Genomic DNA, 22,229 nt, shown 5'->3' with positions numbered 1-22,229 from the left:
CTGTACTGTGTCATTACTGTGTTTATTAGCTCTGCACTTATCCTGGAAAAGATGAGGGTGGTACTGGCACAACCATTTGGATAAAATAAAAGTTTATTGGATTGGTTTATAAAGTCCTTCAAAACCTGACGCGTTTCTGGCGAATTAAATGCCCTTAGTCATAGGATATCACATAAAGTAAATTAGTGAGTCTATATAAGAACAGGGAACAAATCACAATTAAGGAAGATAAATTGCATTTGTAAAAAGACAGCTGTGCTTGTAGTCATACAATGATACAACGAACGAATCATATATACAGTATATATAGTATTCTATGGAATGCAATAGGATGGAAACATCAGCAGTGATTGAAAGCATTAGGACACATACCATGAATGGAAAAATATGGCAGAAATAAAACACCAACAAAATAGAAAATATTGAACTATATGCAGTAAGATGTTATATGACCTGCAGTATGATCATACATGTGAAGATGTGGGGTTGTGGGTTGTAATAATCACTTAGGCAGGTTAATAATGTAATTATTTTTTATTCCTTACATCCATGGTGCTACAACAACTCCAGGTAGATGGCCAAAATACATTGACCCCAGTCCACAAGATCCCCTTCCCAGGGCCTGTAGTCCCACTGTCTTTGCACCAGGCGATACTCACTGTCTCCCAACTTTTGGTAGGCCCACAGATTTCATATCTCCTGCCAGTATAATCTGTAGTCACACTCCATGTAACCAGCATCAACAGTCATTAAGAAAGTTCCTGAAATCCAGACAGATCCCTCAACAGTAGCACGTGTGTCCAATCCATCGGGCAACCGATCTCCAAACTCTATAGGCCATATATATATGTGCTTCAGGACCTTTTCCTAGATCCTCTCCTTTCGATGTCACTCTCCCCAACTCCCTGACTAAACGTGTGGCATATCCTTCCTCCCTGGGATCAGCCCCCTGAAATGGTCAGAAGTGTTCACATCCTCCCCCTTAAACATTTGCTTTTGGATCAAAGAATGAAGAATATTCCAGAAACCCATCACTTGGGACTACATGTGAGACCTCCTATGGTTACGGCTTCCCTGGGGCTACTAGCCCCATCCACACAATGGGCCTAGAGGCTGGGAGCACAATGACTTGAGGTCCCTGAGATATTGATGAGATTAATAGAATGATTGCTCTACATTTACCTTTAGTAATTGCCTGTCTGGCCTTAAGTATACATAAGAACCAACCAGCTCGTCTTCCTCTGCTTACTGTCACTAAATGGAAACATTGATAACTGAGGCTGAACTGAAGAGCAAGAAAATCACTAATAAAACACAGCAAGCAAATCTCTAATAAAACACAACAATAATATTGACGTTAGTGGTGCTCCATGCTGGAAAGTCTGCATGTCTTAGAGCCGTGGACTCAGCTCCTCACGATATACAGCTCTGGTAAAAATTAGAAGACCAGTACATCAAAACCCTGTCATGGGCAGCCATTCTCCAGACCTGAACCCCATTGAAAACCTCTGCAATGTAATCAAGAGGAAGCTGGATAGTCACAAGCCATCAAACAAAGAAGAACTGCTTACATATTTGATCTAGAAAAAGCGTGAAAGACTGGTGGAAAACATGCCCAGACGCTTGAAAGCTGTTTTTAAAAATCATGGTTATTCCACAAAATATTGATTTCTGAACTCTTCCTGATTTAAAACATTAGTTTTGTTGTTTCTAAATAATTATGAACTTGTTTTCTTTGCATTATATGAGGTTTGAAAGCATTGTTTATTTTTTTTTTTTTTAATTTTGACCATTTCTCCTTTTCAGAAAAAAAAACTAAATTTCCTGCTTGGAAATTCGGAGACATGTTGTCAGAAGTTTCTAGACTAAAAGAATAATTTACATTTTACTCAAAAATATATCTATAAAGAGAGAAATCACACAAACTGAACATTTGGAAGTGGGCTCTTAATTTTTGCCAGAGCTGTATATGAAATATCACAACACCTTAAGCATCATATTAATAAACGTAAAATAGATTGTTTTTATAATTCATTCAATTGAGGTGTTTGGTGTCTAGCGTGAGGATCCAAAATGTTTCCCTCAATCCTACATGTCAACTCTTATAGGATAAGTGACTCTCTCTATTTAAAAAAAAAAAAAAAATAGATCACCTTCGTGTAAAAGGGAAAATGTTTAACAGCCCTTGAATACCCCTGATTATTGCTGTTAATATGGGCTAAGTGTTCGGCTATTCTCTTTTTAAATTTTCCAGTGGTGGATCCTACAGAGTAAATATAGCACATTCGATAACCTATGCGGGAGACAACATGGTCAAAGCCACAGTTGATAAAAGTTTTGATTTGATAGGGTGCATTGCGTAGGGAAGAGGAATTGTGGCATTGAGGGAAGCTTTTTGGAACCTCACACTAGACACCAAACTCCCCAATGGAATGAATTATAAAAACAATCTATTTTACATTTATTAATATAAAGCTTAGGGCTGAGATATTTCATATATCTAATCATGCTGCAGGTCATATAACATCTTACTGCATGTACCATATTTTTCGCTTTATAAGACGCACCCCAAATTTTGGTTTGAAAAATGGGAAAAAAAACTTTTTTTTTTAATAAAATGGTGGTGCTTCTTATAATCCATGCGTCTTATTGCTTACCGGGGGTGGTAGCTGCGGTGAAGTGGGATCCCACGTTTGCTGCTGGAGGAGGCAAGAGTGGAACGTTGCTGCAGGCCGCAGGATGGGATGAGGGGGTGTTCCGATGTGCGGCACGCCGATGCTGCTGCTGTGCTCTGTCCCCGGTGTTGCCGGGTGTTGCGGTCACATCTTTCTGTCCCTGGTGCTGCCGGATGCTGCCGCCGCGCTCTGTCTCTTAGTGCTTGCTGGCGCGCTCTGTCCCTGGTGCTGCTGGGTGCTGCCACCACGCTCTGTCCACCGGTGCTTGCCCTCGCGCCCTGTCCCCTGATGCTTGTCGCCGCCGCGCTCTGTTCCTGGTGCTGCCGGGTGCTTCCGCCATGCTCTGTCCCCTGGTTCTTGCCGCCACTGCGCTCTGTCCCTGGTGCTGCCGGGTGATGCCGCCACGCTCTGTCCCCTCGTGCTTGCTGCCACGCTGTGTCCTGTGCTGCGTGGGGGGCTCCATCCATGCTTTTCTGTGTGTTAGGTGTCTGGTTTCTGCATCTGCTCTGCAGGAATCCAGAGCCTCACATTCTACGGTCTCCTGCTGCCCATCTACTGCAGAGAAGATTACTTTGCAGCACACCGCTCCAGAGACTACGTTCCTCTGTGCTTCTGAGCATGCTCATGAGACGATCTCCCATTGGAGTTCGGGAGTCATGTGCTCAGGTCCTGCTCCAGATCTCATTGGTCCATCTCGGAGATCTGGAAGCTTCCGGAAGGTCCTGGCTACTATAAAAAGCGCGCATGGCCTCCTTGGTGTTCGCAGAAGCGACGCCACACACACTGTAGGTGTAGAGGGACGCAGCTCCTCTGTCTTGGGTCCTGCTCCTGTGACCAGATACCGTGTGTGCATCTACCTGAAGCCTGTGTCACTAACAGGTTCAGCGTTTTGAATGTTTTTTGTTGCGGCACCTCTGTGTGTGAACAGAGGCCGCTCTGCGCACTCTGGGTGAAGTTGAACCTGTGTGCATCATACTGCCATATTGCTTGTCTGCCACCACTTAGCAGCAGTTAGACCACCTACTGCACGGTAGACCCCGAGTGGCGAACGCACTTTATTATTATGTTTATTTAGTGCGTGCCGCCGTTCCTAACACTGTGCATGCGGGGTGGATTCCTTCCAGGAAAATGGCCGCCGGTCGGCGGCGCATGCGCAGATGGAGATTTCGACTTTGAAATATCGGGATATGAGTCTTACAAAGCGAAAAATACAGTAGTTCAATATTTTGTATTTTGTTGCTGTTCTATTTATGCCATATTTTTCCATTCATTGTATGTGTGTAAGGAGGTGGCGGAGACCCTCAGCTGCTCCCTCTTCCCTTCATGGTTCCCGTGTGCAGGGATTGGGAGAGGTCCGGCGCCTGCGCACTGCAGTATTCTGCTCTGCCCTCAACATGGCAGAGCAGTGCGCCTGCACTGGAGCCACGACAGGAAGGAATGAAGAGGACGGCATCGTATGCAGATGGGAGGCGCTGGACCGCAACACCCATCGGGCCGAGACCAGACTGCCCCCCAGTGAGTATAATCATTCTGTAATGCTGTAGATAAGCCCCTGATGTTGATGCCGGCAGATCATAGTCCAAAAAAAGGGGTGACAGATTTCCTTTAAGTGACTCGGCCATAACTATGACCCCGTACCACCTTGTAACATGTGTCCTAATGCTTTCAATCATTGTTGATGTTTCCATCCTATAGCAATCCATAGAATACTATACATATATTAATTCATTGTATCATTGTGTGACTACAAGCACAGCTGTTTTTTACAAATGCAATTTATCTTCCTTAATCATGATTGGTTCCCTGTTCTTATATAAATTCACTAATTTACTTTATGTGATATCCTATGACTAAAGGTATTCTAATATGCCAGAAACGCGTCCGATTTCACTTTTGATGGACTTTTGAAACTGATAAAATAAACTTGTATTTTATCCAAATGATTGTGCCGAAACCACCTTCATCTTTTACAAGTTAGCTGCAATCATCAGGAGGTATGGTACCTATTGGTTTGTAATTATGGCAAGAAATCCTTCCATGTTTTCAGTATGACCATCTCCAACCTCCCCCTCATCTTTTCATTATGTACATTATCCCTTTACTGTGACACCACTGTATTGATCATCTCTGTACTGTGACATCACTTTACTTATTGTCTTTGTACTGTGAAATCACTGTTTTATTCTTATACTATTTCATCATTGTACTTATCATCCTAGTTCTATAGCATCACTGTTTATCTCTGTACTGTGACATCACTGTGTTTTTTTTCTCCGCACTGTGACATGACTTTGTTTATTATCCCTTTACAGTGACATCACTATGTCTATTACCTCTGTATTGTGACATCACTGTGTCTATTATACCTGTAATGTGACCTCACTGTGTGTATTATCTCTGCACTGTGACAACACTGTGTTTATTATCCTTGTACAGTAACATCACTGTTTATTATCCCTGTACTGTGACATCACTGTGTTTATTCTCCCAGTACTGTGACATCACTGTGTTTATTATCCCTGTACAGTGACATCACTGTGTTTATTATTCCTGTACTGTGACATCACTGTGTATATTATCTTTGTACTGTGACATCACTGTGTTTATTATCCCTGTACTGTGACATCACTGTGTTTATTCTCCCAGTACTGTGACATCACTGTGTTTATTATCCCAGTACAGTGACATCACTGTGTTTATTATTCCTGTACTGTGACATCACTGTGTATATTATCTTTGTACTGTGACATCACTGTGTTAATTATCCCTGTACAGTGACATAATTGTGTTTACTATCCCTGTACTGTGACATCACTGTGTTTATTATCCCTGAACAGTGACATAACTGTGCTTTTTATCCCTGTACTGTAACATCACTGTGTACATTATCTTTGTACTGTGACATCACTGTGTTTATTCTCCCAGTACTGTGACATCACTGTGTTTATTATCCCTGTACTGTGACATCACTGTGTTTATTATCCCTGTACAGTAACATTACTGTGTTTTTTATTCCTGTACAGTGACATCACTGTGTTTATTATCCCTGCACTGAGACAACACGGTGGTTATTATCCCAGTACTGTGACATCACTGTGTCTATTATCTCTGTACTGTGACATCACTGTGTTCATTTTCTTTGCACTGTGACATCAATGTGTTTATTATCTCTGTACTGTGACAGCACTGTGATTATTATCCCTGTACAGTGACATCACTGTGTTTATTATCCCTGTACTGTGACATCACTGTGTCTATTATCTTTGTACTGTGACATCACTGTGTTTTTTATCCCTGTATTGTGACATTACTGTGTTTATTATCCCTGTACTGTTACATCACTGTATCTATTATCCCTGTACTGAGACATCACTGTGCCTATTATCTCTTCACTGTGACATCACTGTGTTTATTATCTCTGTACTGTGACATCAGTTTATCTATTATCCTTGTATTGACCTGTGTTTATTATCTCTGTACTGTGATATCACTGTATCTATTATCCCTGTACTGAGACATCACTGTGTTTATTGTCTCTGTACTGCTAAATCACTTTATTATTCTTATATTATTACATCATTGTGTTTAAAATCATAGTGCTAAAGCACCTCTGTTTTTTCTCTGTACTGTGTCATTACTTTGTTTATTATCTCTGCACTGTGACATCACTGTTTATTATCCCTGTAATGTGACACCAATGTGTTTATTAGTATCTCTGCACTGTAACATCACTGTTTATTATCTCTGTACTGTGACATGATTGTAATTTTTATATCTCTGTACTGTTTGTTTACTGTTACACTACTGCTTGCTCCATAATATCTTTGTAGTGTGATATCATTTTGTTTAATTATCCTTGAGAATGAAGAGACTGCGGCGCTAATTTAATGCAATGTCTCTTTGGCTGTTTTTTATCCTCTTTAGCCAGAGGAATTCAGCACCGCCCCATTCAAGTAAATGGCTGCAGTTCCTCGATGAGCTGGGTCACCAGAACAAATTACATGACACAATCCCATAATTACTAGAGAATATTGTGTTTACTTTACAAATCCTTGTATAATATGTCTGGAAATATTGTATTATGGTTTAGGTATTCTTACCTTCCACTGAAACACTAAAGGTGCAGTTTTCACGGTTGTCGGCGGAGCTTACTTCACATCTGTATGTCCCATTATCGGCCTTGACTGCTTTAAAAACCTTCAGTTCAAAATGGTAAAGCTGCAGAAATATAAGGTTGAATAATTAAAATTGATGTACTGGTACATTTTGATCTTCACTTTGATGTTGCTTCATAAAGCACATGTGAATGAAGACTAACGTTACTGCATAAGTTGCTTTTTGGCTCAGGTAGCTGGATATGCCATGAAAATGTGGTGAAAAAAATGGATTAAAAAAGCCAAAAAGAGAGCTTTGTGAACACAGCATTTTTTTACTGCCAAAATAGCAGGTTTGGTCTTGAGAAAAAAATCACAGTAAAAACGCTGAGTGGGAACATAGCCTAAGAATGGTTTCATAAGAAAATGTGAACCTACAATTGCTTGCTGACACGTGTTGTGGTTTCTAGTGCAGTTTTTAAAGTGAAAAAATGCAAATGAAAAAGGCTAAAAAAATCTTTGCATGTTTCAAGCTCAATTTCAAAATGCTAACATCTGCCCCAGTTGCAATGAAGCTGTAGAGTGGTGGGGGGCGGTAGCCACGGGTGAGGCACTTATGTTCTCCTGTCATGCCGGGTGTTAGTGTTGAGAGCGCCTTGTGCCCATGTAGGCCGCCTGTAGCCGATGGTGTTGGCCGGCCAGGAGTACGAATTCCACAGATTAATGAAGACTTCCTTTCAAACATGGGGTCTTAACTTGACTTGGTTAGGGTTATGTACAATCCTTTTCATTCCTACTGTATCCTTCCTCTGTACGTCTCCACAACCCAGCTTATAGGCCACAGTCCTGTTCAGCGAGGCTCTTTCTACTTGCTCAGCTGTTCCATGTCCTATCACCATGGACATTCTGGATCTACTGCCTGGGCCCTTAACTAGTCCCATGCTTTCAGTCCTATGTAGGTCCGTTACCTTTGGTGCTAGCAAGCTCTTGGGTGTCTCATGACTCAACATCTTGTCGACTAGCATCTTCCAGAAGGTCACTCAGTCTCCTCAGTAATTCTTTCAGGATCTCACTATTCCTATCCATACATCTCTTTAGCCTGAAGATCACCCCTTGGCAGCAATGCACACTTGTTACTCTCTAAACTTTAATTCTATCTAGGAAACATGGTCATGTCCAGATCACTAACCTAACTGTTGGATAGTCCAAACGCATAACTACTTCTGTCCCTGCTGTCCATTGCTGGGCAGAACTACCTTGAAAAACTCTATTTATGTCATATACTGTACACTACCAGCACTATGCATTAACTCATCACACTACATTGCAAATCACTAGTGTTGAGCGATACCATCCGATACCCTAAAATATCGGATCGGATGGTATCTCCCCGATACGAAAAAAGTATCGGGTATCGCCGATTCCGATACCGGAAGTCCCATTCAAGTCTATGCGACTTCCGGTATCGGAATAAGAAAAACCCTTTTCTGTCCTTGTACAGCCTCTCGGGGGGGTGTACGGACCTTCCGGGGGTCTGTGCCGACTGCCCGGGGGTTTGTGCGGACTGCCGGGGGGCTGTGCCGGCCTGCCGGTGGTCTGTACCGACTGCCCGGGGGTCTGTGCGGACTGCCGGGGGGCTCTGTACCGACTGTCTGGGGGTCTGAGCAGACTGAGGGGTGTTCTGTGCAGGATCGTCCGATGGGACTACAAGTCCCATCGGGCGATACCTGCTACCATGACGGTGATTGACACATTAGCCAATGATGGGACAGTAGTAGTCCCATCATCCGGCTAATGTGTTGAATGTACAAAAAAAAAAAAAAAATACTACATGCTCCATACATACTGCATACATACTACATGCTACATACATGCTACATAGATGCAACATACATACATACTGCATATATACCACATGCATGCAACATGCATACTACATATATACCACATATATACTACATGCATGCAACATGCATACTACATATATACCACATATATACTACATGCATGCAACATGCATACTACATATATGCCACATATACCGGGGGCTGTGCCGACTGTCCGGGTGTCTGTGCCGACTGCCCGGGGGTCTGTATCGGCCTGCCGGGGGGCTGTGCCGGCCTGCCGGTGGTCTGTACCGACTGTCCGGGGGTCTGAGCGGACTGCCGGGGGTCTGTACCGGCCTGCCGGGGGGCTGTGCCGGCCTGCTGGTGGTCTGTACCGACTGTCCGGGGATCTGTGCAGGCTGCAGGGGTCTGTACCGGCCTGCCGGGGGGCTGTGCTGGCCTGCCGGTGGTCTATACCGACTGTCCGGGGGTCTGAGCAGGCTGCGGGGGTCTGTGCAGGATCGTCCGATGGGACTGCAAGTCCCATCGGGCGATGCCTGCTACCATGACGGTGATTGACACATTAGCCAATGATGGGACAGTAGTAGGCCCATCATCCGGCCTATGTGTTGAATGTAAAAAAAAAAAAATACATACTACATACATACTACATACTACATGCATGCAACATACATACATACTACATATATACCACATGCATGCAACATGCATACTATATATACCACATATATACTACATGCATGCAACGTACATATATACTACATATATACTACATGCAACATACATACTACATATATACTACATGCATGCAACATACATATATACTACATGCAACATGCATACTACATGCATGCAACATACATACTACATATATACCACATGCATGCAACATGCAAACTACATATATACCACATATATACTACATGCATACTACATATATACCACATGCATGCAACATACATATATACAACATATATACATACAACATATATACTACATGCAACATACATACTACATATATACTACATGCATGCAACATACATACTACATATATACTACAAGCATACTACATATATACCACATGCATGCAACATACATATATACAACATATATACTACATGCATACTACATATATACTACATGCGTGCAACATACATACAACATATATACTACATGCATGCAACATGAATACTACATATATACCACATATATACTACATGCATGCAACATACATATATACTACATGCAACATGCATACTACATATATACTACATGCATGCAACATACATATATACTACATATATACTACATGCATGCAACATGCATACTACATATATACTACATGCATGCAACATACATACAACATATATACTACATGCATGCAACATGCATACTACATATATACCACATATATACTACATGCATGCAACATACATATATACTACATGCAACATGCATACTACATATATACTACATGCATGCAACATACATATATACTACATATATACCACATATATACTACATGCATGCAACATATATATAATACATATATACTACATGCAACATACATACTACATACATACTACATATATACCACATGCATGCAACATGCATACTATATATATACTACATGCATGCAACATACATATATACTACATACAATACATTCATACAATACATACATATAGACATACAGTACATATAGCATAGAGTACATACTCACCATCACTTGTCACTTTGAATCCCCGAAGCCATTGTCATCTATGGAATAAATATTAAAATAACAAAGCACCAATATACTCACCCCTGATCCGCAGAAGTCCAAGGGTGTCCCACGACGATCTTGCGTGGAGAACAGCAGCATCAGCTGATGCTACCGTTCTCTACGGGCTCCAGGAAACCAGTGTCGGGAGGTAGGTATCCTTCCGCCCTGTATTCCTCCGCCCCTGTAAAAAACAAAAAAAAGTCCCTAGTCTCATTTTATGGCATTGCTGTGTGAGAAATTTCCCACGCAGCTTTTGCCATAAAGTGAGACTAGGGACTTTTTTTTTTTCTTTACAGTGGCGGAAGAATACAGGGCGGAAGGATACCTACCTCCCGACACTGGTTTCCTGGAGCCCGTAGAGAACGGTAGCATCAGCTGATGCTGCTGTTCTCCACGCAAGATCGTCGTGGGACACCCTTGGACTTCTGCGGATCAGGGGTGAGTATATTGGTGCTTTGTTATTTTAATATTTATTCCATAGATGACAATGGCTTCGGGGATCAAAGTGACAAGTGATGGTGAGTATGTACTCTATGTTATATGTACTGTATGTCTATATGTATGTATTGTATGAATGTATTGTATGTAGTATATATGTATGTTGCATGCATGTAGTATATACAGTGGGGCAAAAAAGTATTTAGTCAGTCAGCAATAGTGCAAGTTCCACCACTTAAAAAGATGAGAGGCGTCTGTAATTTACATCATAGGTAGACCTCAACTATGGGAGACAAACTGAGAAAAAAAAATCCAGAAAATCACATTGTCTGTTTTTTTTTTCATTTTATTTGCATATTATGGTGGAAAATAAGTATTTGGTCAGAAACAAGCAATCAAGATTTCTGGCTCTCACAGACCTGTAACTTCTTCTTTAAGAGTCTCCTCTTTGCTCCACTCATTACCTGTAGTAATGGCACCTGTTTAAACTTGTTATCAGTATAAAAAGACACCTGTGCACACCCTCAAACAGTCTGACTCCAAACTCCACTATGGTGAAGACCAAAGAGCTGTCAAAGGACACCAGAAACAAAATTGTAGCCCTGCACCAGGCTGGGAAGACTGAATCTGCAATAGCCAACCAGCTTGGAGTGAAGAAATCAACTGTGGGAGCAATAATTAGAAAATGGAAGACATACAAGACCACTGATAATCTCCCTCGATCTGGTGCTCCACGCAAAATCCCACCCCGTGGGGTCAGAATGATCACAAGAACGGTGAGCAAAAATCCCAGAACCACGCGGGGGGACCTAGTGAATGAACTGCAGAGAGCTGGGACCAATGTACCAAGGCCTACCATAAGTAACACACTACGCCACCATGGACTCAGAACCTGCAGTGCCAGACGTGTCCCACTGCTTAAGCCTGTACATGTCCGGGCCCGTCTGAAGTTTGCTAGAGAGCATTTGGATGATCCAGAGGAGTTTTGGGAGAATGTCCTATGGTCTGATGAAACCAAACTGGAACTGTTTGGAAGAAACACAACTTGTCGTGTTTGGAGGAAAAAGAATACTGAGTTGCATCCATCAAACACCATACCTACTGTAAAGCATGGTGGTGGAAACATCATGCTTTGGGGCTGTTTCTCTGCAAAGGGGCCAGGACGATTGATCCGGGTACATGAAAGAATGAATGGGGCCATGTATCGTGAGATTTTGAGTGCAAACCTCCTTCCATCAGCAAGGGCATTGAATATGAAATGTGTCTGGGTCTTTCAACATGACAATGATCCAAAGCACACCGCCAGGGCAACGAAGGAGTGGCTTCGTAAGAAGCATTTCAAGGTCCTGGAGTGGCCTAGCCAGTCTCCAGATCTCAACCCTATAGAAAACCTTTGGAGGGAGTTGAAAGTCCGTGTTGCCAAGCGAAAAGCCCAAAACATCACTGCTCTAGAGGAGATCTGCATGGAGGAATGGGCCAACATACCAACAACAGTGTGTGGCAACCTTGTGAAGACTTACAGAAAACGTTTGACCTCTGTCATTGCCAACAAAGGATATATCACAAAGTATTGAGATGAAATTTTGTTTCTGACCAAATACTTATTTTCCACCATAATATGCAAATAAAATGAAAAAAAAACAGACAATGTGATTTTCTGGATTTTTTTTTCTCAGTTTGTCTCCCATAGTTGAGGTCTACCTATGATGTAAATTACAGACGCCTCTCATCTTTTTAAGTGGTGGAACTTGCACTATTGCTGACTGACTAAATACTTTTTTGCCCCACTGTATGTAGTATATATGTAGTATGCATGTTGCATGCATGTGGTATATATGTAGTATGTATGTATGTTGCATGCATGTAGTATATATGTATGTTGCATGCATGTAGTATATATGTAGTATATAGGTATGTTGCATGCATGTAGTATATATGTAGTATGCATGTTGCATGTAGTATATATGTATGTTGCATGCATGTAGTATATATGTGGTATATATGTAGCATGCATGTTGCATGCATGTGGTATATATGTAGTATGTATGTTGCATGCATGTAGTATATAATAATAATAATAATAATAATCTTTATTTATATAGCGCCAACATATTCCGCAGCGCTTTACAGTTTAACAGTTTCAAAACACAAGTCATAAGTAACAACGCTAACAATACAATAATTAAAGCAAAATAAGACGAAATAAGACGACCCTGCTCGTGAGAGCTTACAATCTACAATGAGGTGAGGGAGATACAGAGTATAGGTGTGTATTTACAATGGTGTATTTACAATGAAGGTCCAGCCATCTTGCGGGAGTGAAGGATGGATGGAGATAGTGAATGGGCTACACACGCACACTTACACAGAGAATGACTTTGATTAGTGAATGTGATAGGCCGCTCTGAACAGGTGTGTTTTGAGGGAGCGCCTAAAACTATGCAAATTGTGGATAGTCCTGATTTCTTGGGGTAGAGCATTCCAGAGGATAGGAGCAGCACGGGAGAAGTCTTGGAGTCGGGAGTGGGAGGTACGGATTAGTGCAGAGGTTAGTCGAAAGTCGTTTGCAGAGCGCAGCGATCGGCTAGGCCGATAGACAGAAATGAGAGAAGAGATGTAAGGGGGTGCCGCACTGTGGAGAGCTTTGTGGGTGAGAACAAGTACTTTGAATTGGATCCTATAATGAATGGGCAGCCAATGTAAGGACTGGTGAAGAGCGGACGCGTCCGAGTACCGATTACCCAGATGGATGATCCTGGCCGCTGCATTAAGTATGAACTGGAGAGGGGATAGTCGAGTGACGGGGAGGCCAATTAATAGAGCGTTGCAGTAATCCAGGCGAGAGTGGATCAATGCTGCAGTGAGGGTTTTTGTTGTTTCCATAGTGAGAAAAGGGCGGATTCTAGAGATGTTCTTTAGGTGTAGGCGGCAAGAGCGGGCAAGGGATTGTATATGGGATGTGAAGGAGAGATTGCTGTCAAACATAACACCCAGACAGCGCACCTGCTGCCGGGGTGTTATTGTGGTACCACCCACGGAGAGGGAAATGTCAGATTTAGGGAGGTTAGTAGACGGCGGCAGCAGAAGAAGTTCAGTTTTGGAGAGGTTGAGTTTCAGATAGAGAGCGGACATAATATTGGAGACTGCAGACAGACAGTCACTGGCGTTCTGTAGTACAGCGGGGGTAAGGTCGGGGGAAGACGTGTATAGTTGTGTGTCATCAGCATAAAGATGGTACTGAAAGCCAAATCTGCTGATGGTCTGTCCAATTGGGGCCGTGTAGAGAGAGAAAAGAAGGGGGCCAAGGACTGAGCCCTGAGATACCCCGAGAGCGAGAGGAAGAGGAGATGACGTGGAGCCAGAGAACAAAACACTGAAGGAGCGGTCAGAGAGATAGGAAGAGAACCAGGAGAGTGCAGTGTCCTTAATGCCTAGTGACTGGAGCCTAGAGAGTAGGAGATGGTGGTCAACAGTATCGAAAGCTGCAGATAGGTCAAGAAGAATGAGCAGAGAGTGGTCACCGTTACGTTTTGCTGTCAGAAGGTCATTGGTCACTTTGATGAGTGCAGTTTCAGTCGAATGTAGGGGGCGGAAGCCGGACTGTGAAGGGTCTAGAAGGGAGTGAATGGAGAGGTAACGGGTAAGGCGGGAGTAAACTAGGCGTTCCAATAGTTTAGAGATGAAGGGGAGATTGGAGACTGGTCTGTAGTTGTTTGTGCAGGATGGGTTGAGAGCAGGTTTCTTTAGTAATGGAGTAACGATGGCGTGTTTGAAGGAGGATGGGAAAATGCCCGAGGAGAGGGAGAGATTAAAGATTGTAGTTAGGTGGGTTGTGACGACTGGAGAGAGAGACTGGAGGAGATGTGAGGGAATGGGGTCGGTAGTGCATGTAGTCGGACGAGAAGAAGAGAGGAGTCTGGAGACTTCTTCTTCTGTGATGGGATCAAATGTGGAGAGTGAGCCAGGGGAGATGTAGGAAGGGATGGGAGTCACAGCACTTGGTGGTTGGGAGCAGATTTCTTGACGGATATTATCTATTTTTTCTGTAAAGTGGGAGGCCAGGTCATCAGCACAAATGTCTGTGATAGGGGCTTGTGCTTTTGGCCTGAGGAGGGAGTGAAAAGTGTCAAAAAGTTTCTTGGGGTTGTTGGCTAGTGAGGAGATCAGGGTGGTGAAGTAGGTCTGTTTGGCAAGGTGAAGGGCAGCGTTCTAGGTTCTTAACATAAATTTGAAGTGGATGAAGTCTTCTGGTGTGCGGGTTTTTCTCCATAGGCGTTCAGCACTCCTGGAGCATCGCTGGAGAAGTTGAGTTTGCGATGTGAGCCAGGGCTGTTTTACTCTGTGTTTGGAGGTTCTGATGGTGAGGGGAGCTACTTGGTCAAGGGTGCTTCTAAGAGTGTCATTGTAGTGATGAACAGCCAGATTAGGACAGGAAAGAGAGGAGATTGGGGACAGAGATGAGTGTAGGGAATCTGAAAGTGTCTGAGGGTTAATAGCTTGTAGATTTCTGACTGTGTGGTAGGTAGGAATGAGCTGGGGTGGGTGAGGATTTGTGAGCGTGAAGGAGAGAATGTTGTGGTCAGAGAGTGGAAGCGGTGAGTTGTTTAGGTGGGAGATTGAACAGAGCCGGCAGAAGACCAGATCAAGGGTGTTACCGTCCTTATGTGTCTCAGAGGTTGAACGCTGTGAGAGGCCTAGAGAGGTGGTTAGTGATAGAAGCTGGGATGCAGATGTATATATATAGTATATATGTAGTATGCATGTTGCATGCATGTGGTATATATGTAGTATGTATGTATGTTGCATGCATGTGGTATATATGTAGTATGTATGTTGCATGCATGTAGTATATATGTATGTTGCATGCATGTAGTATGCATGTTGCATGTAGTATATATGTATGTTGCATGCATGCAGTATATGTGTGGTATATATGTAGTATATATGTAGTATGCATGTTGCATGCATGTGGTATATATGTTGTATGTATGTTGCATGCATGCAGTATATGTGTGGTATATATGTAGTATGCATGTTGCATGCATGTAGCATATATGTTGTATGTATCTTGCATGCATGTAGTATATATGTGGTATATATGTAGTATGCATGTTGCATGCATGTAGTATATATGTTGTATATATGTATGTTGCATGCATGTGGTATATATGTAGTATGCATGTAGTATGTATGTTGCATGCATGTAGTATATATGTAGTATGTATGTTGCATGTAGTATATATGTTGTATATATGTATGTTGCATGCATGTGGTATATATGTAGTATGCATGTAGTATATATGTGGTATATATGTAGTTTGCATGTGGTATATATGTAGTATGTATGTTGCATGCATGTAGTATGCATGTTGCATGTTGTATATATGTATGTTGCATGCATGTAGTATATATGCAGTATGTATGTTGCATGTAGTATATATGTAGTATATATGTATGTTGGATGCATGTAGTATATATGTGGTATATATGTAGTATGCACGTTGCATGCATATAGTATATATGTAGTATATATGTATGTTGCATGCATGTAGTATATATGTAGTATGCATGTTGCATGTAGTATATACGTATGTTGCATGCATGTAGTATATATGTAGTATGCATGTTGCATGCATGTAGTATACAGTCATGGCCAAAAGTTTTGAGAATGGCACAAATATTATATTTTCACATGATCTGCTGGCCTCTGGTTTTTATGTGTGTTTGTGAGATGTTTTTATCACATACAGAAATATAATTGCAATCATATTATGAGTAACAAAAGGTTATATTGACAGTTAGAATGAGTTAATGCAGCAAGTCAATATTTGCAGTGTTGACCCTTCTTCTTCAGGACCTCAGCAATTCTCCCTGGCATGCTCTCAATCAACTTCTGGATCAAATCCTGACTGATAGCAGTCCATTCTTGCAAAATCAATGCTTTTATTTTGTCTGAATTTGAAGGTTTTTGTTTGTGCACCCGTCTCTTGATGATTGACCACAAGTTCTTAATGGGATTAAGATCTGGGGAGTTTCCAGGCCATGGTCCCAAAATCTCTATGTTTTGTTCCCTCAGCCATTTAGTTATCACCTTTGCTTTATGGCAAGGTGCTCCATCATGTTGAAAAAGGCATTGTTGATCGCCAAACTGCTCTTGGATGGTTGGGAGAAGTTGCTCTTGGAGGACATTCTGGTACCATTCTTTATTCATGGCTGTGTTTTTAGGCAAGACTGAGAGAGAGCCCATTCCCTTGGCTGAGAAGCAACCCCACACATGAATGGTTTCAGGATGCTTGACAGTTGGCAGGAGACAAGACTGGTGGTAGCGCTCACCTGGTCTTCTCCAAATAAGCAGTTTTCCAGATGTCCCAAACAATCGAAAAGGGGATTCATCAGAGAAAATGACTTTACCCCAGTCCTCAGCAGTCCACTCCCTGTACCTCTTGCAGAATATCAGTCTGTCCATGATGTTTTTCCTGGAGAGAAGTGGCTTCTTTGCTGCCCTATTTGAGACCAGGCCTTGCTCCAAGAGTCTCCGCCTCACAGTGCGTGCAGATGGACTCACACCTGCCTGCCGCCATTCCTGAGCAAGCTCTGCACTGCTGGTAGCCCGATCCCGCAGCTGAAACACTTTTAAGAGATGGTCCTGGCGCTTGCTGGTCTTTCTTGGGCGCCCTGGAGCCTTTTTGGCAACAAGGGAACCTCTCTCCTTGAAGTTCTTGATGATGCGATAGATTGTTTACTGAGGTGCAATCTTTCTAGCTGCGATACTCTTCCCTGTTAGGCCATTTTTGTGCAGTGCAATGATGACTGCACGTGTTTCTTTAGAGATAACCATGGTTAACAGAAGAGAAACAATGATGCCAAGCACCAGCCTCCTTTTAAAGTGTCCAGTGGTGTCATTCTTACTTATTCATGACAGATTGATCTCCAGCCCTGTCCTCATCAACACCCACACCTGTGTTAATGAAGCAATCAGTGAAACGTTGTTAGCTGGTCCTTTTAAGGCAGGGCTGCAATGATGTTGAAATGTGTTTTGGGGGATAAAGTTCATTTTCTAGGCAAATATTGACTTTGCAAGTAATTGCTGTTAAGCTGATCACTCTTTATAACATTCGGGAGTATATGCAAATTGCCATTAAAAAAAATGAAGCAGTAGACTTTGTAAAAATTAATATTTGTGTCATTCTCAAAACTTTTGGCCATGACTGTATATGTTGTATGTATGTTGCATGCATGTAGTATATATGTGGTATATATGTAGTATGCATGTTACATGCATGTAGTATATATGTTGTATATATGTATGTTGCATGCATGTGGTATATATGTAGTATGCATGTAGTATATATGTAGTATGTATGTTGCATGCATGTAGTATATATGTTGCATGTAGTATATATGTTGTATATATGTATGTTGCATGCATGTGGTATATATGTAGTATATATGTGGTATATATGTAGTTTGCATGTTGCATGCATGTGGTATATATGTAGTATGTATGTTGCATGCATGTAGTATGCACGTTGCATGTAGTATATATGTTGCATGCATGTAGTATAAATGTAGTATGTATGTTGCATGTAGTATATATGTAGTATATATGTATGTTGCATGCATGTAGTATATATGTGGTATATATGTAGAATGCATATTGCATGCATGTGGTATGTATGTATGTTGCATGCATGTAGTATGTATGTAGCATGTATGTAGTATGTATGTAGCATGTAGTATGTATGTAGTATGTTTTTTTTTTTTTTTTACATTCAACACATAGGCCGGATGATGGGCCTACTACTGTCCCATCATTGGCTAATGTGTCAATCACCGTCATGGTAGCAGGCATCGCCCGATGGGACTTGTAGTCCCATCGGACGATCCTGCACAGACCCCCACAGCCTGCTCAGACCCCCGGACAGTCGGTATAGACCACCGGCAGGCCGGTACAGCCCCCCGGCAGGCCGGTACAGACCCCCGCAGCCTGCACAGATCCCCGCACAGTCGGTTCAGACCACCGGCAGGCCAACACAGCCCCCCGGCAGGCCGGTACAGACCCCCGGCAGGCCGGTACAGACCCCCAGCAGTCCGCTCAGACCCCCGGACAGTCGGTACAGACCACCGGCAGGCCGGCACAGCCCCCCGGCAGGTCGGTACAGACCCCAGGCAGTCCGCTCAGACCCCCGGACAGTCGGTACAGACCACCGGCAGGCCGGCACAGCCCCCCGGCAGGCCAGTACAGACCCCAGCAGCCTGCACAGACCCCCGGACAGTCAGTACAGACCACCGGCAGGCCGGCACAGCCCCCCGGCAGGCCGGTACAGACCCCCGGGCAGTCAGCACAGACCCCCGGACAGTCGGTACAGCCCCCCGGTATATGTGGTATATATGTTGTATGCATGTTGTATGCATGTAGTATATATGTGGTATATATGTAGTATGCATGTTGCATGCATGTAGTATATATATGGTATATATGTAGTATGCATGTTGCATGCAGGTGCTATATATGCAGTATGTATGTATGTTGCATGCATGTAGTATATATGTTGCATGTATGTAGCATGTATGTAGCATGTAGTATGTATTTTTTTTTTTTTACATTCAACACATAGGCCGGATGATGGGACTACTACTGTCCCATCATTGGCTAATGTGTCAATCACCGTCATGGTAGCAGGCATCGCCCGATGGGACTTGTACAGACCCCCGGTAGGCCGCTCAGACCCCCGGACAGTCGGTACAGACCACCGGCAGGCCGGCACAGCCCCCCGGCAGGCCGGTACAGACCCCCGGCAGTCCGCTCAGACTCCCGGACAGTCGGTACAGACCACCGGCAGGCCGGCACAGCCCCCCGGCAGGCCGGTACAGACCCCCGCAGCCTGCACAGACCCCCGAACAGTCGGTACAGCCCCCCGGCAGGCCGGCACAGCCCCCCGGCAGGCCAGTACAGACCCCCGGGCAGTTGGCACAGACCCCCAGACAGTCGGCACAGCCCCCCGGTATATGTGGTATATATGTAGTATGCATGTTGCATGCATGTAGTATATATGTGGTATATATGTAGTATGCATGTTGCATGCATGTAGTATATATGTGGTATATATGTAGTATGCATGTTGCATGCATGTGGTATATATGCAGTATGTATGTATGTTGCATGCATGTAGTATATATGTTGCATGTACGTAGCATGTATGTAGCATGTAGTATGTATGTACTATGTTTTTTTTTTTTTTTTCTTTACATTCAACACATAGGCCGGATGATGGGACTACTACTGTCCCATCACTGGCTAATGTGTCAATCACCGTCATGGTAGCAGGCATCGCCCGATGGGACTTGTAGTCCCATCGGACGATGCCTGCACAGACCCCCGCAGCCGGCACAGCCCCCTGGCAGGCCAGCACAGCCCCCTGGCAGGCCGGTACAGACCCCCGGCAGGCCGCTCAGACCCCCGGACAGTCGGTACAGACCACCGACAGGCCGGCACAGCCCCCCGGCAGACCGGTACAGACCCCCGCAGCCTGCACAGACCCCCAGACAGTCGGTTCAGACCCCCGGCAGGCCGGCACAGCTCCCCGGCAGGCCGGTACAGAACCCCAGGCAATCGGCACAGACCCCCGGACAGTCGGCACAGCCCCTCGGTATATGTGGTATATATGTAGTATGTATGTTGCATGCATGTAGTATATATGTTGCATGTATGTAGCATGTATGTAGTATGTATTTTTTTTTTCTTACATTCAACACATGGGCCGGATGATGGGACTACTACTGTCCCATCGTTGGCTAATGTGTCAATCACCGTCATGGTAGCAGGCATCGCTCGATGGGACTTGTAGTCCCATCGGATGATGCCTGCACAGACCCCCGCAAACTGCACATACCCCCGGACAGTCGGCACAGCCCCCCGGCAGGCCGGCACAGCCCCCCGGCAGGCTGGTACAGACCCCCGGCAGTCCGCTCAGACCCCCGGACAGTCGGTACAGACCACCGGCAGGCCGGCACAGCCCCCCGGCAGGCCGGTACAGACCCACGGCAGTCCGCACAGACCCCCGGGCATGAGTACCTAAAACATTTCAAAACCGCAAAATATAGTTTACACTTCACATCACACTATATATATATATATATATATATATATATATAGTTATGTAAAAACGCATGATATAATACACATGGCGCGATTGGTGTCTTCAGGGGTAGGAATATGACAGCATAGTCCACCACTCTTATAACGCTTCTCATGGCAAACGTTTGCCAAAGAAGAGTAGAGGGTGTGTGATGAGCTGGCACACCAGTTGATAGACTATCACTGAGGTAGCTGAGAGGTCCATAGGTGCAATAATGAGTGTCTGCAGGAAAAGTGAAGCATGGTGGAGGGTCCTTATAAGTTTGGGGCTGCCTTTCAGAAAAAGGAGGTTGGGATTTTTTCAGGATTAATGGTGTTCTCAATGCTGAGAAATCCAGGCAGATAATTATCCATCTTCAGAGAGGCATCTGATTGGCTCCAAATGTATTCTGACGCAGAACATAGACCTCAAACAACAAGCCAGTATAATTAAGAACAATCTACAGCGTAAAAAGGAGTCCTGGAACGGATGAATCAGCCTGACAGAGCCCTGAACTCATCATCATCCAGTCTGTCTAGGATCACATGAAGAGACCGAAATATTTGTACAAGTGACATCCACAGAAGACTTGTGATTAGTTCTCCAAGATGTTTCGAGCAACCTCCTGCTGAGTCCGTGCAAAACTGAGTGCAAGTACCGAGAAGAATTGATGCTTTTTTTTTTTCTTAAAGCAAAGGGCAGTCACACCACATATTATTTTGGTTTAGATTTCTCTTTTGTTCATTCACTTTGGATTTTGTTAATTGATAAAAATAAACAATTAATATTTCTATTTTTGAAATGTTTCCTATTTTATAGCATTTTTCCACATCTGCCTAAAACTTTTGCACTTAAAGGAGAGAGGAGTGTGGTGGATCCCGGGCGCTGCTGCTGACAAAGGTTAATCCAGGTGGTAAGTAAAAAAACTTACACTTTATTGCAACGCGTTTCGGAGTAGAACCTATGCCTTTGTCAGGCATGAAAAAATAAACAAAATTAAAATTTCTGCACAGTACTGTCAATGAGAATACTTGATTAAAATAATGCTGAAAGAACTATTTACACATAAAGTACGGCAAACTTAAAGTGAAAGAAGAGCAAAATAGATAAGTGTCAACTCCCCTCTCCCCATTCAGAACACATGCACACTCATTCGTTTTGACCATTCATGTGTGTAGTAGGGTGGTAGGAAGAGTAATAAGTGGATGACTTAGTTGCACCTATTTACTAATAACTAGTCATAAAAATGACTGCATTACAAAGTGGCACCACTAGAGGGTGCAAGATTCATA

The 22,229-nt window shown here is 43.4% G+C and overlaps 1 protein-coding gene across 2 annotated transcripts in view; it reads right to left on the bottom strand.

Annotated features, from left to right (window-relative positions):
* The window catches only part of LOC141085558 (myosin-binding protein C, fast-type-like), a 184,662-nt gene that overhangs the window by 70,613 nt on the left and 91,820 nt on the right, over positions 1-22,229 (bottom strand). For both annotated transcript variants that reach the window (XM_073571011.1, XM_073571012.1), the window contains one exon: positions 6,776-6,893. In XM_073571011.1, coding sequence (XP_073427112.1) covers positions 6,776-6,893 — 118 coding nt within the window. The remainder of the gene's footprint in view (positions 1-6,775; positions 6,894-22,229) is intronic.

This window comes from Dendrobates tinctorius, unplaced genomic scaffold (genome assembly GCF_039654945.1).
Source record: "Dendrobates tinctorius isolate UK_male_01 unplaced genomic scaffold, ASM3965494v1 ptg000028l, whole genome shotgun sequence".
Classification (NCBI taxonomy): Eukaryota; Metazoa; Chordata; class Amphibia; order Anura; family Dendrobatidae; genus Dendrobates; species Dendrobates tinctorius.
This window is presented reverse-complemented; position numbering and strand designations above follow the sequence as displayed.